At 36.8% G+C, this 13,800-nt stretch overlaps 1 protein-coding gene across 1 annotated transcript in view; it reads right to left on the bottom strand.

The window, feature by feature from the left end:
• LOC129745540 (homeobox protein aristaless-like) overlaps window positions 1-13,800 on the bottom strand; it is a 171,191-nt gene that overhangs the window by 77,696 nt on the left and 79,695 nt on the right. The window contains exon 2 of the mRNA XM_055738660.1: window positions 10,018-10,581. Coding sequence (XP_055594635.1) covers window positions 10,018-10,388 — 371 coding nt within the window. The 5' untranslated portion in view covers window positions 10,389-10,581. The remainder of the gene's footprint in view (window positions 1-10,017; window positions 10,582-13,800) is intronic.

A 13,800-nucleotide genomic window follows, 5' to 3' on the forward strand; every position in this document is an offset into this window, starting at 1 on the left:
AAGATCGCATTAATTCAAATCATTGCAATATATTGATTCTCATTGATTTTTAATCGCATAAGTAAAACTTTTTTTTTCGAGCATTTGTGATGGTAAACATGAGTAAGAAAATGATTTTAGGACTAAATTTGCTTATTTGTGGTGCATTCATGGTATTGTCATGATTTAAAGCTGAATTAAAAATTCAAAAAACTCCCCCTTTGCACGGGCCTGAGCAGCACACATTCATATAACTTTTTTCGAAGCGAGTTTTGTGACCAGCTTTGTATGAGAGGGTTGTGACAATTTTTAAACTACACAACTTCATTGGAGATGTCAAGTCCCTATTTTGAACTGTACTGGTACTGACTTGACATCTTCAATGAAGTTGTGTAGTTTAAAAATTGTCACAACCCTCTCATACAAAGCTGGTCACAAGACTCGCTTCGAAAAACGTTATACGGTTAGTTTTTGAAAAAAAAAATGTCTTGAACACATGCTGTTTCAAAAGATAGAGCTTTGACGTCTTCAACAAAGTTTTTAAAAATGTGATGATCTACAACTTTTTGGAAGACGTCATAGTGATGAAATGATAAATAAAAAAATAGAAAAATGATCTCACTTATAGGTGAATTGATCAGGAAAAAGTTTACAGTAAAATATGCGCATTTTAAAATGATGAAACATTGTAGAACATACAATAAACATATTTTGACACTTAAGCCTTCAAAAAGCCCATGATCACGTTTTTTGAGTTTTAAACCACTGTTCTGTGCAAAGTTCCAGCTGAAACGGACTTGATATAGGGGTGTCTGTAAGCGCTGAAGATTTCTTTTTTCAAACCTTAAAAATCAACAACGGGGACCAAAAAATACGAAAATTTGAAATTTTAATTTTTATGTCTAATGATTTGAAAATGCATAAATCGTTGAAATCTGGTGTTATCTCGAATGTTTTTTATCAAACTCGACCTTGGAATTCAAAAATCACGTATGGGGGGACAAAAGGAAGTCCGGAGAATCGATCTTTCAATTTTATGCCAAATGACTTAGAAATGCATGAAAAGTCAAGATCTGGGTGTTATCTCGAAAAACAAGTTGGGTTAAAAATCGACATTTTGGAGAACCGACCGATTTTCGGATAATCGAAGTTAAAAAAAGTCGATTTTTGACAAAAGTTTTTCCAAATAACACCAAATCTCGACGTTGTATTCATTTCCAAGTCATTTAGCATCAAAATTAAGATTTCGATTTTTCCAATTTCCAAAGGGGGTTTAATGATTTTCGTGGGTCAAAAATCCGAAACGTTGGCCGCTTTAAGGAACCCTTAAATAAAATCCGTTTGAGCTAAAATTTTGCACAGGTTGTCAATTTGACATGGCCCATTTGGCTGCCACCTTAATATACGTACATTAGACTGAGACGATTAGGGGTAATTTTTTTAATTTCTCAAACCCTGATGTCTTAAAAGCTATGTTTTGGTTCCAAACTCATCCATAATTTTTTGACAAAAGTTTTAAGTAAAGTTTACATGAGTAAATTTAAACTTTTAGGTTTTTATGGGAAAATGAATATTTCGTACTAAAAAATCAACATCATTTTTGTTTCTTCTGTGGAACCGAGCCTGCATATGGTTTTTGTGAAAATTTATAAATTTCCTAACGGAAATTATCTGCTGGACTACTTTGTCGAAGGTTGTAGCTTTGAACTGTATTAAACAAAAAATTATCAGGTGTTTAATGGGGTTATGTCTTTTGGCAATGAAAAATCATAAATTCAATTGACATCACTGCTGGGTGCCTTGCGAGGTATTTCAAGACTACTTTTCATGAAATACCCGGCGAAGCTCCAGTAGTGATGTCTATTGAATTTATGGTTTATCAATGCTAAAAGGCATACCCTTGTTAAACAGCTAAAAACTTTTTGCCTAATAAGATACGAAGCTACGGTCTTCAACAAAGTTGTTTAGCGGTAAATTTCATTTACAGAATTTATAAATTTCCACAAAAACCATTAGCAGGATCGGTTCCACGGAAGAATTAAATATGATGTTGATTTTTCAATACAAAATTTTCAGTTTTCTTATACAAACATAAAAGTTTAAATTTACTCCTGTAAACGTTACTTAAAAATTCTGCAAAAAATCAGGAATGAGTTTTGGACCTTCGCGCGACTCTACGGTGAACCCAATATCCAGAAGACGGTGAAGGCTGGCCGGATACGCTGGGCGGGACATGTTGCAAGAATGCCGGACGACTGTCCTGCAAAACAGGTGTTCTCTACGAATCCGGGAACAAGACGAGCGGGGGCGCAACGAGCGAGGTGGTTAGACCAAGTGGAGCGTGATCTGGCGAACGTGGGGTGCCCGAGGAATTGGAGAACGGTTGCCATGGACCGAGTTAATTTTAGGATTTATGTTCGTCAAGTTATGTCGTGAGACGGAATACTATGTAAATAAATAAAAGAGTTTTGGACCAAGTCGAGGCTTTTAAGACCTCAGGGTTTGTGAAATTCAAAAATAACCCCAAATCGACCCAGTCTAACGTACATAAATGGAAAATCTTCTGAAACCTTTTTTTTCTACATTTAATATAACTAAGGATACTAAGAAGCTTCAAATTCTAGCCACACTCATCAGCAACAAAACTCCACACTTAAACTTAAACAAAAATCAAATTACTAGCCTCAAGGTGTTTGCATTTGGACACACACAAAAAAACCTTCCTCCAAACGTCCCAAATCCGCGAACCACCGCGCACTCACGATCCCCGACACTTTTCGAAGGCGAAGGAGGGATAATTTTATGCTCCGATGACAAAAGTTATTACCGCAGACACCAAATTACATGGAGGAATGAACCCCTTTAGCCCTGCTCCGGAACCACAAACACCCTACGTGAACACACCACAGGAACCCCGACCACAACAGGAACACTGAGAGCTAAACGGTCAAAATGATTCAGTTTTCTGTGTGGAGCACAAACTGTCACCAAAAGAGCGCTTAGGAGCAACTCTTCCTCTTCTATCTCTGGTTTTTTTTTTAAACTTCTTTCCCCTTTTTCCTTAAATTGCATCAACCACTTTTTCCCGTCTACCGGTCGGGACGGGTAGTCTTGGAGCTGACGTTGTCCCCGGATTGTTGTTAATGGCGCTGTTGCTGCCGTGTTTTGATAATAGTAATTTGGAATTAATTTCGTGCACACTGGCCTCTGATGAGTGTTTGTTTAAGCGGCGCGCAGTGGCAACCCGTAGGCGAATTATAATAATTCATCCTGCCGCAGGGATGTTCTGGCAATTGTCTTTTGCTTTTAATTGACTTGTAATGGTTGGAGATTTGGGATAAAAATGTTCTACTGTTTGAAAATGGGAAATTTTTTTCAATGCTGACTAAAGGTTCAGGTAAGCTCTTCAACAAGACTCGAAATCCATAAACCACAAACGATTTATTACACTGCACTAAACCATTAAATTGCTTTAATATCCTGTTTTTTTTTTGTATTTTTTTATTGTAGAAGGGAGCTCTCGCCCATTTTAAATAAATAAGCAGTGGATCAAAAATATGTACCGTGAAGTGGAGTTACTATGAATCTGCCACCAAATCAACCAATTCTTGTTATTAGTAGTTAATTTAATGTAGCACCATTTTACAATCCACCCTTAACCAATCACGTCCCATCGACTAAAGTCGAGCTAAAGTCGGCTGATGAGATGGATGGGTGAGCAACCACGTCGTGTGGATTGCAATCCGGAAAAAGATCGAAGAAGTTGGGTGCAACTCTTGCAACTGTAAAGGCGAGAAAAAATGCACCTATTAAACGATGCATCCAACGCGATCCACGCGTTAATGGATTTTGGATGAGGTTTACCAATCCAATTCACGCCAATTGAATCGATTCTTGAAGCGTAAGAATACCTTCCCTGATGCCGAGAACATGAAATGCGAATCGAAATAGGTTTGATTTTGTTTTTTGCCCTCTTGAAACCGAGGAATTCAAAAATCAAGTAGTTTCCAGCAAGGTGAGTATGGAATGATAAAATGTTAACATGTTTGCCGGCTTTGATAATTATTGCTGATTATCTAGAGAATTGTAATTGGAGAACGTGAGCATAATTTTAAACACTTTAAGCCGCACCCATTGCTCAGCTTACTAACCTAATAATATAAAGGAAAGATTGCTTCAAATTGGAACCCAAAGTGCAAATCGAATACCCCAGGTAAAAATCCCTCCATATTGAAAGTCGGGTATTGAAAGTTTATCGACTATGTATGATTAGGCATATTAGAGTGTTAATTAGCTATTTGGAGCTTCCTCAAACCCAAATCCCATATCATCAATGGAAATTTTCCAAAAATTACAAAATTGGCGAAAACAGTTCTAGTCTTTTTTTTTCAGTTAACTCGTTGTGTTTTACCCTGAAGTGAAACCATAATATATTGAAAAGCTAAACGTTGTTGCCAATCCTATTTGTATTATTTTAATGAATATTTGCAGATTTGTATGAATATTTATATACAAAGTCAAACTTAGATACGCGAAAAACCTCTTAAAGTGAGTATGTAATTTTTTTTTCCGGGAATAAACAGCAAGCTTTCATTCATCCCTCAGTTATGGGACAATTTTGTTTTACCAAAGATAGGTACCGTAATCCGGGGTAAGATTGATCACCTTTTTCAATATTTTTCAATTATTTTTTTCTGTTAAGGGGAATGTGGCATTAGACTGAGTCGATTTGGGTTCATTTTTGAATTTCTCACACCCTGGGGTCTAAAAAGCTTAGTTTTGGTCCAAAACTCATCCATGATTTTTTTTGTAGAATTTTTAAGTAACGTTTACATGAGTAAATTTGAACTTTTAGGTTTGTATGAAAAAAATGGATATTTTGTACTGAAAAATCAACATCATTTTTGTTTCTTCTATGGAACCGAGCCAGATTACAGTTTGAGTGCAAATTTATAAAATTCCTAAAGGAAATTTTCCGGTGAACAGCTTTATCGAAGACCGTAACTTCGTATCTTATTAACCAAAAAAGTTAATAGCTGTTTAAGAGAGCTATGTCTTTTCGTATTGATGAACAATAAATTCAATTGACATCCCTGCAGAGTTCCTAGTGAGGTTTTGCATGACTACTTTTCCTGCAATAATTCGCGAGGCTCCGGCAGTGATGTCAATTGAATTTATTGTTTATCAATGCAAAAAGACATACCCCTGTTAAACAGCTATTAACTTCTTTGGTTAATAAGATACGAAGTTACGGTCTTCGACAAAGTTGTTCAGCGGAAAATTTCCTTTAGAAATTTTATAAATTGGCACTCAAACTCAATTGGCTGTTTTGGTTCCACAGAAGAAACAAAAATGATGTTGATTTTTCAGCACAAAATATCCAATTTTTCCATACAAACCTAAAAGTTCAAATTTACTCATGTAAACGTTTCTTAACAATTCTACAAAAAATCATGGATGAGTTTTGGACCAAGACAAAGCATTTTAGACCCCAGGGGTTGAGAAATTCAAAAATATCCGCAAATCGACTCAGTCTAATGTGGCATGTTTCATATTTTTAAAAATAGTACTGGACTCCTATAAACATAAAACAAGGTTGCAAAAATTTATAAGACTACTTTAAATTTCATTTAAAAATCGATTTCGTTTTTGTTTAGAATTTGATGCTTTGGGCTAACATTGATCAGTCTCTATTTTGACGGTTTTAAGGAGTTTTCTTGATCATAATGGATACAAAACACCTTCATAATATTTACAAATGCTAGTTTATCAATTGCTAAGGCAGTTCGAAACATATTTCTTCGCGGTCCCAAAAACAACATTACAGTCCATAATGTGTTAAGGCCGAACAACAATTGAAATCGAAATAAGGACAATGATGCTGCACAAATTAAGGGTTTTTTTGACATCACTTAAAAAATTTAAACTACAAAAAAAATATATTTTGCCTTCGTTCAATTCCCCAGGCCCTTGCACTATTCTGCTTCAATTTTTTCCTTCAAACTTTACCATTTGATAGGGTTTCTAGCCTTTTGTCCTAGACTGGCTTACTCCTGGAAAATGTCAGAATTTTTTAAATATTAAAAATTTACCTAAAATTAACAAAAATTACACCAAAACTATACATTTGCTAAGGAAAAAAGTTGAACTCTTACATAAATCAACCTGCTGCTTCTAAACGCTTTGATTTCATCAGGAAGGGAGTTTGTTGGCGAGCCTTCGAAAAAATAGATATTTCAACATTTTGAAATTAAATTTTAACTTACATTTAAAATTTTCAAAATCAAACCCAGTTTTTCTCAATTTGAAACTCAACTCATAGGCATTTAAACGTAGAAAAAAGTTTTGAAATTGGAAGCGATCCATCCAGTCCTGAATCAGCGCAACAAGTTTGAATTTTGTATGGAAATTTGTGTGGGAAATTGGTATGGGAAACATAAAATTTTTCATACAAAGTTGAAAAGAATAAAACTTTGGACGAAAAATATTCCTTGATTCTTGCAGTAAAGTTCAAGTGAACAGATCACAAACCTAACTTGTACAAACTTAGATTGGTCGATCTTGGATCGTTCTTTTTGAGTTCGATCTATTGAACTGTTTTTTTTTATTTTTGGGATCGATTCCTTAGCCTTAGAAAAATAGATTAAATAAGTTTATTTTCAAATCGTTATTAATTTTTTAAATTAAGCTATTCGAGAATCATTCCGAGAATTTTGAAATTCAATTTCGTGTAGAATTTTGATATTGGACGGTACACGAAAGACTGCTTTTCATAATTGGTGCCATCATGCCACTAATTGAATCAAGACCGATTCAATTGATAGCATTTTTTCATTTTTTTCATTTCTCCCCACATAACTTGATGACATATAATTCCTCCAAATATCTCGGTCCATGGCAACCATCCAATTTCTCGGGCATCCCACTTTCGCCAGATCAATAGATAGCATGTTTGAACTTTTATTGAATGTTTAAGTAACTAAAAGTTTCATAGAACGGTCAATTAAAATCTAACTCTACTCTGATTTAAGTTTCTATTGCATATTGCTCAGCTTAAAATTTAAGTTCTTATAGAAACTTTCAAGTTCCATAGTCGAAACTGAGTAGAATATAATCTTTTTATAAACACTAAAAAAAAATCTGTAACTTTCTCAAAAAAAGCGAAATCTATAAGAAATTTTTTTAAGTGGATGTTGGGAATCGATCTTTTTCAGTAGATTGGATAATTCATACCTGAAACATTGGGCTTGTGATATAGCTCAGTTGGCAAGTCTGTTGTCTCCTGAGCCGATGTCCGCGAGTTCGAGCCCAAGAGTAAACATCGAACACAGTTGTACCTCTAAGTTTTTCAATAACGATCCGCCAACTGCAACGTTGATAAAGTCGCGAATGCCATGAAGATGGTAAAACGACTATAATCGAAACAAAAAAAATACCAGAAACAAGAAAATAGAAAAAAATTGCCTTCGATGAGATTCGAACTCACGACAATTTCCGCCCTTCAAGATGCCCGTTTAACAGCTTAACCAGTGTACGGCTGAGCCAGATAGACGAGCGTTAATTATCATAGTTTTTCCCACGGCCAATCATCGAAAAAAAAAACGCACAGCTCTGGCTTTCTGGTATCATCTTTTTCATCCTCCTTAAAGAAAAAAGACATCTGTGGAGGGGATGCGAATGGGAATGGATTTCCATTGGATGGGTGTTGGAATTGAGAAACTGTTATTTTATTTTCTACTGTCTTTTCACATACACACGCTCAGCTGCTTAAAATCGGGCAGCTTAACCTGTGCGTGGTTTGAAACAAGGACATTTTTGCACAGACCGCCGACTTTGCACTCACAAATAATACTCCACTCCATTAATAAACTTCGAGTTTGAATTATCGGAATGAGATTCTATGCCGAATCGGCATTTAAAAGCTTTCTAATAACTGGCATTGTACTTCCAGCGCAACCGCGTTGCATATGTCTGAAAAAAAAACCAAATAAAACATATCCCATTTCACATCACAAGACAAAGCAGGATAAAACCAATCAGCCAGCAAGAATGGCGGTAGAAGAAATTGCAACAATAAACTTTCGTTTGACTCAGATGGTGCGCTGGGTCAAATATCGGACTGGCAAGCCGAGATGAGAATGTTGCAATAAGTTTGATTCTAAAAAAAAATTTTTTTTGGGTAAATTATCCATTACGATGAAAATCCCAATAAATGTTTTCCTTGTTTCGCTTGAATGTATTGGTCATACATCACTTTGCTTGGGAGCTCGAGTCATTTGTGCTTTTCCAATCATATCATCTTCGATTCACTACACTTTTCAGCGCATTTTCGGCACAGAGATTTGCTAAAAGGTGATAAGGTCAAAATTTGGTCAATATCAACTTGAAGTATTTCTTTCAATTTTGCATTTAAAAAACCTGAACACCCCTCATTTTGAAGGTGTGTGTGCGTGTGTGTAGAATGTTGCTCCTATTTTGATTTTGGAATTCACTCTTCTGTTGTCAAAATGCCGTCCAAGGAAGAAGAGCAGCGTATCAAAATTTTGCTCCCGCATCGCGAAAATCCGAGCTACTCGCACGCAAATCTGGCAAAATCGCTAAAAGTTGCCAAATCAACTGTTACAAATGTAATTAAAGTGTTTGGGGAACGTTTGTCGACAGCCGGGAAGTCTGGATCGGGGGGAAATCGAAAACCGGAAGCCGCTGAGACGACAAAGAGAGTTGCCGGTAGTTTCAAGCGAAACCCTAACCTCTCTCTCTGAGATGCCGCAAATAAGCTGGGTGTATCGTCTACAACCGTGCATCGAACCAAAACACGAGCCGGACTATCGACTTACAAGAAGGTAGTGACTCCAAATCGCGATGATAAACAAAATACGACGGCCAAAGCGCGATCCCGGAGGCTGTACACGACGATGCTGACGAAGTTTGACTGCGTGGTAATGGACGACGAAACTTACGTCAAAGCCGACTACAAGCAGCTTCCGGGACAAGAGGTTTATACGGCAATTTTTTTATTTTGGAAGGGAAAAGGTAGCAGATATTTTCAAGCACATGAAACTGTCAAAGTTCGCGAAGATATATCTGGGTTGGGAAGCCATCTGTACCTGTGGCTTGAAGGCAGCATTTTCATAGCTTCCGGGACTGTCAACCAAGAAATTTACGTGAAAGAGTGTTTGAATAAACATCTGCTGCCTTTCCTGAAGAAACACGGTTGTTCCGTACTGTTTTGGCCGGATTTGGCATCTTGCCATTACGGTAAAAAGGCCATGGAGTGGTACGCCGCCAACAACGTGCAGGTGGTTCCCAAGGACAAGAACCCTCCCAACACGCCAGAGCTCCGCCCAATTGAGAAATACTGGGCTATTGTTAAGCGGAACCTAAAGAAGACAAAAAAAAACTGCTAAGGACTAGCAGCAGTTCAAGGCAAACTGGCTTTCTGCGGCGAAGAAGGTGGACAAGGTGGCTGTACAAAATCTGATGGCAGGGGTTAAGCGTAAGGCCCGGCTATTCGGATTTCGAAAAGCGGAAGCCTAACTGAATATTTATCCTGATTTTTATACTAATTAAACTTGAAAATGAAATTTAATTTGATTTTTCAAATAAACGATTTCACCGATTTACACGCGTTTTTCCATGACCAAATTTTGACCGTATCACCAAATTTTGACCGTATCATTTAAATAGGCATTGAATTTTTGTAACCTCTTCTATGGGTTTGGCTGCCTGGCTCCTTTGATCTATGATGGGATAGGGAGGGACGTGAAAAGTTTTTTTGTTTCTAGTTATACGCAATGCGGTTGAGCTGGGAAGACAACTCCAGAGATCACAATTGTATCAGCCCCAATGGCGTTCACATCTCAAGCCAATAACGTTGAAATGTTGAGAGCTCATGATTGGAGTGATAACTGATTTTTTGGTGTAGGTATCGATAATTAGCAGAGCATTACGAGTTTGTTCATTTATTATTATAAAACCTTCCGGTCTTTTATTTATTAAGTTGGAAATATTATGAACAAGAATTTGTAAAACACCTACCTGGTGAACACATCCGGATAGTGGGTCCTGGAGAACGCCTTCTCCAGCTCCTCCAGCTGGAAGCTAGTGAAGGTGGTCCGGTACCTCCGCTGCTTCCTCTTTGGTGTCATCATCTCGTCTCCGCCATCGTCGCTGTGCTGATCCGACAGCGGACTATTCGGGTCCCCACCCATGCCGCTGCTGGCCCCGGCCGGACTGCTCATCAGATGGCTCCTGCCCCCGTATCCCGGCGAACTCGAAGAACCCCCGGACGAAATAACGCTAATGCCACCCCGCTGATCCAACAACGGACTGCCCAGGGCTGAGCGGGCCTCATGGGGCAGATCGTCCGGTCCGACTACCAGCAGCTTGGCCTCATCCGATATGCCCATTGGATGCTGTATTGGGTGCTGGGGACGGCGATTGCCGGATGTGGCCGCTTCGAGATCGGCTAGCCGAGCGATGTTGTAAATTTTGATTCCGATTTGCGCTTCCCTGTTTTCCGAAATTCAACACTTCACTTCTTTATTTGATATTCCAACGGGATTAAACTGTTTTATTTATTTTCATTCGTATCACGGTTTTCTGAAAATGGAAAGAGAAAAGAAAAGTTGTTAAAAAATTAACTGTCTGGGTCAATATGATCGAAACATCAGTGTTCTTCCTTCCATTTCGGTTCATCAACTGCTCAATTTTCCCAACCAAGCTCGAAAGTGTTTATTAAAAATTACCCTTTCAACAAAACTCTATTTATCACACCTACGGCAGAGTTTACTCTTCAATCAAACCACTTTAGTAAAATTTAAAAAAACCTTAAATAAAAGGAAAAACAACAAAATTTCATCAAATTTTAGATTGTTTTTATTTTTTTTCAACGCAGTGCGAAACAAACCGTTTGTATATTAGTGAGCGGTTGGTTCGTTACTTAATTTTCGCTAATTATAGGGTTAGACCGGTTCGGAATCGATTGAAGCCTGGACGAGCTAAGCGAAGCTACGGTAAAGGTGCTGAGAACCGATTATGGGAAACCTTTTTCAGAAGGAAGAGTTAATTTTTGAAACAAACATTCTGCCCCTCTGACTTGTTAGTTTCGTGAAGCTGAGTTTCAGAGGGTTTTGTACTATGTTTTTGACAATGATTTTATGCTAATTACACCCATTATTTATTTGGTCAATTTAATTTTAAATATAGCGGTGGGAATTAGGAAATGTAGGTACCTGATTGATTTATTGAAAATTGAATGTTAATCAATTGTTTTATTTTCACCTGGGTTTATGAAATAGGTCAAATGGCAGAACACTTGCCTACTAAGCGGATGTTCCTCAATGCAAGCCCAAGAATGTTACTGCCCTCCAATTGAATCGTTGGAAAAAGTCGCGAAAGACACAAAGCTATTAAATTGAAAAAAAAAGTAAATACCGTCAAACGGGGCATCATGCAACAGCGGGGTTAGATGCAACATTTATATAACACCACACTGAATCAATTTTTAATTTAATGTATTGTAATAAAGTTATCTTGTAATGATAACAAAATGATGATGACATTATTTCTCGCATCTTAAGCAAGTTTTAAAAAAAAAATATTTTTATAAAAAAATTGAAAAATCGAGCAATAAATGTACCAATTTTAACATTTTTCGATGCCGAAAAAAACTTTGCCCAGTATGACGGATTGGCTTGGTAATATTATCTACAAACTTTCTACTGGTTTCCTCATGCTATACCAACCCTGTTGGGGCTTAAATATTTTTCGAACTTTCACCCAATCTTTTAAAATAAATAATTTTAAAATTCATTTAGGTATATGGGGTAAAATGCAACAAAATGCAAATCCAAGAAACACCTAGTAAATCTCGTTTCCAAATGCTAGAATATGAATGTTTTGCTTCACTTGTTTGTAAACATTGATATTTCATTCACCCACACATTTATTTTTATTATTTCAGCTTCTAGAATATTTCGTGGTATTATTTAACCCCTAAATGTATGCAGTCTCCTTGTTTTCAGATAAAATGTGAAAATTAGTTTTTAAAGACCAACAAATTACTGCAATTGGTGTTTTCATGCGTAATGGTCTTTAAGGCATCTCAAATATATTCAAAACTACAAATTTTCATACGTGTTCATAAGATTTTTCATTAAAAACACAGTTTGTTGCAAGTTACCCCATTTTCTAAGAAGGGGGAAAATCGCAAATTAAAAATAACTAATGAAACCAATAATTTTTCTAACTACGCCAATTAAATGTTCCATCATCCTTAAAATTTTTGATGCATAAGGGGTAGGATTAACTGTGAACATAAGTTTTTTAGAAGCCATTGAAGTTGAAAATTGTTGCATGTTGCCCCAGTTGACGGTATAAACAATCATGGCACCTCTAGTATAGTTGACAGATCTTTTTAAATTCCAGCCTTCCTGTTACGTGCACCATCGCCGTGAAGCATTTCATTGCTAACTTGTTTAAAGTACAGCAAAAATACGTCTGATCATTGGTATTACAATGGAAAGAAAATAGCCGAACTTTCAATGGGAAATTATTTTTGAAAATTGCAATTATAACTATGTACATTAGTTCCGGTCAGAAGTAATCCTTTTTTTATCTTGCTGAGAGATTCGATTCCAACGAATGAAAAAATGTTCAAGCACAGTGTTAGGAGGCTAAATTCAAATCTTTGTAACTCAAAGGACAGTAATCTGCATCAAATTAAAGAATGAAAGGTGTAACCATTTTTGAAAGGTGTAATTGGCAAGCATGTTTTAGATTGTTATAAAATAAGGTTGCCAGAATGTCTGCAGCACGTATCCGGGTCGAACAAGTATTAGTAATTTTATATAAAAACCTGGTAAATCTGGGCATATTATTTCAAAATTGATGTCGAAAATTCCGGCAATATACGGTCAAATTTTGTCAAAACTCCAAAATTACTTAAAAATTTAATTAAAAAAAACCTTTGATGCTTATTTTTTTGAAACTTGCTCAAAAATGTCAGTATCTGAGGCATAAATTATTGAATTTTACAACACAATTTGTTTGTTTTTTGTTTGATTTGCCAAATAAAGTGAATAAGTGTATGTCTGTTTTTTAAATCCGGGCAAAATCCAGGCATTTATAAATGAGACCCGAGCAACCGGGCCGGCTCGGATTGTTCCCTAGTTTTGTAATAAAAATCCGGATAAACCCGGATGAAACCAAACAGTCCAGCTATTTTATTATAAAAACAGTCTTAATGAAAGAAAATTAACCGATTCCAATGTTTAATGTGATAGTTAAGCCCTTTACTGTTGAGAAAACTACAAAAATAAAGCAGGCGTTGACTCGAACATCATCTGTCAAAACAAGCTAAATTAATTTGAATCGATTGACAAACAATCTCAAGCTTCTTTGTAGGCATGAGCTAAAGTTTTCTTGAGCAAAACAAAGAGTTAAGGATTCTCTCAAACTAGAGCTAAGAAACAGCTCCTAAGCCAAACACGATAGGAGCTGTCGTCGATTGCTAAGGGGAGCATTGAATAACTGAACAGTGAAGCAACAATACAACCACGTTCGTTACCATGGATCCCATTTTCGGGTGACGGGTGTATTTCCTAGAAGGCCGTGTCACATAAAAAATGGGTGACCCCCTTTTACTCAAGTTCGCCGCTCAGTTTCGCCATGCGTTTTAAATTTTGGAACTGCCCCTCTTAACTTTCACGCTTCAAGAACTTCTTTGGGCCCGGTAAGTAAAACTACCAAAATGAGCGTGGCAACGAACGGTGTTAATACGTTGGTCTTTTCCTAGCAAGAAAATAAAGAGAGAGAACT

Source organism: Uranotaenia lowii, chromosome 2, assembly GCF_029784155.1.
Source record: "Uranotaenia lowii strain MFRU-FL chromosome 2, ASM2978415v1, whole genome shotgun sequence".
NCBI lineage: Eukaryota > Metazoa > Arthropoda > Insecta > Diptera > Culicidae > Uranotaenia > Uranotaenia lowii.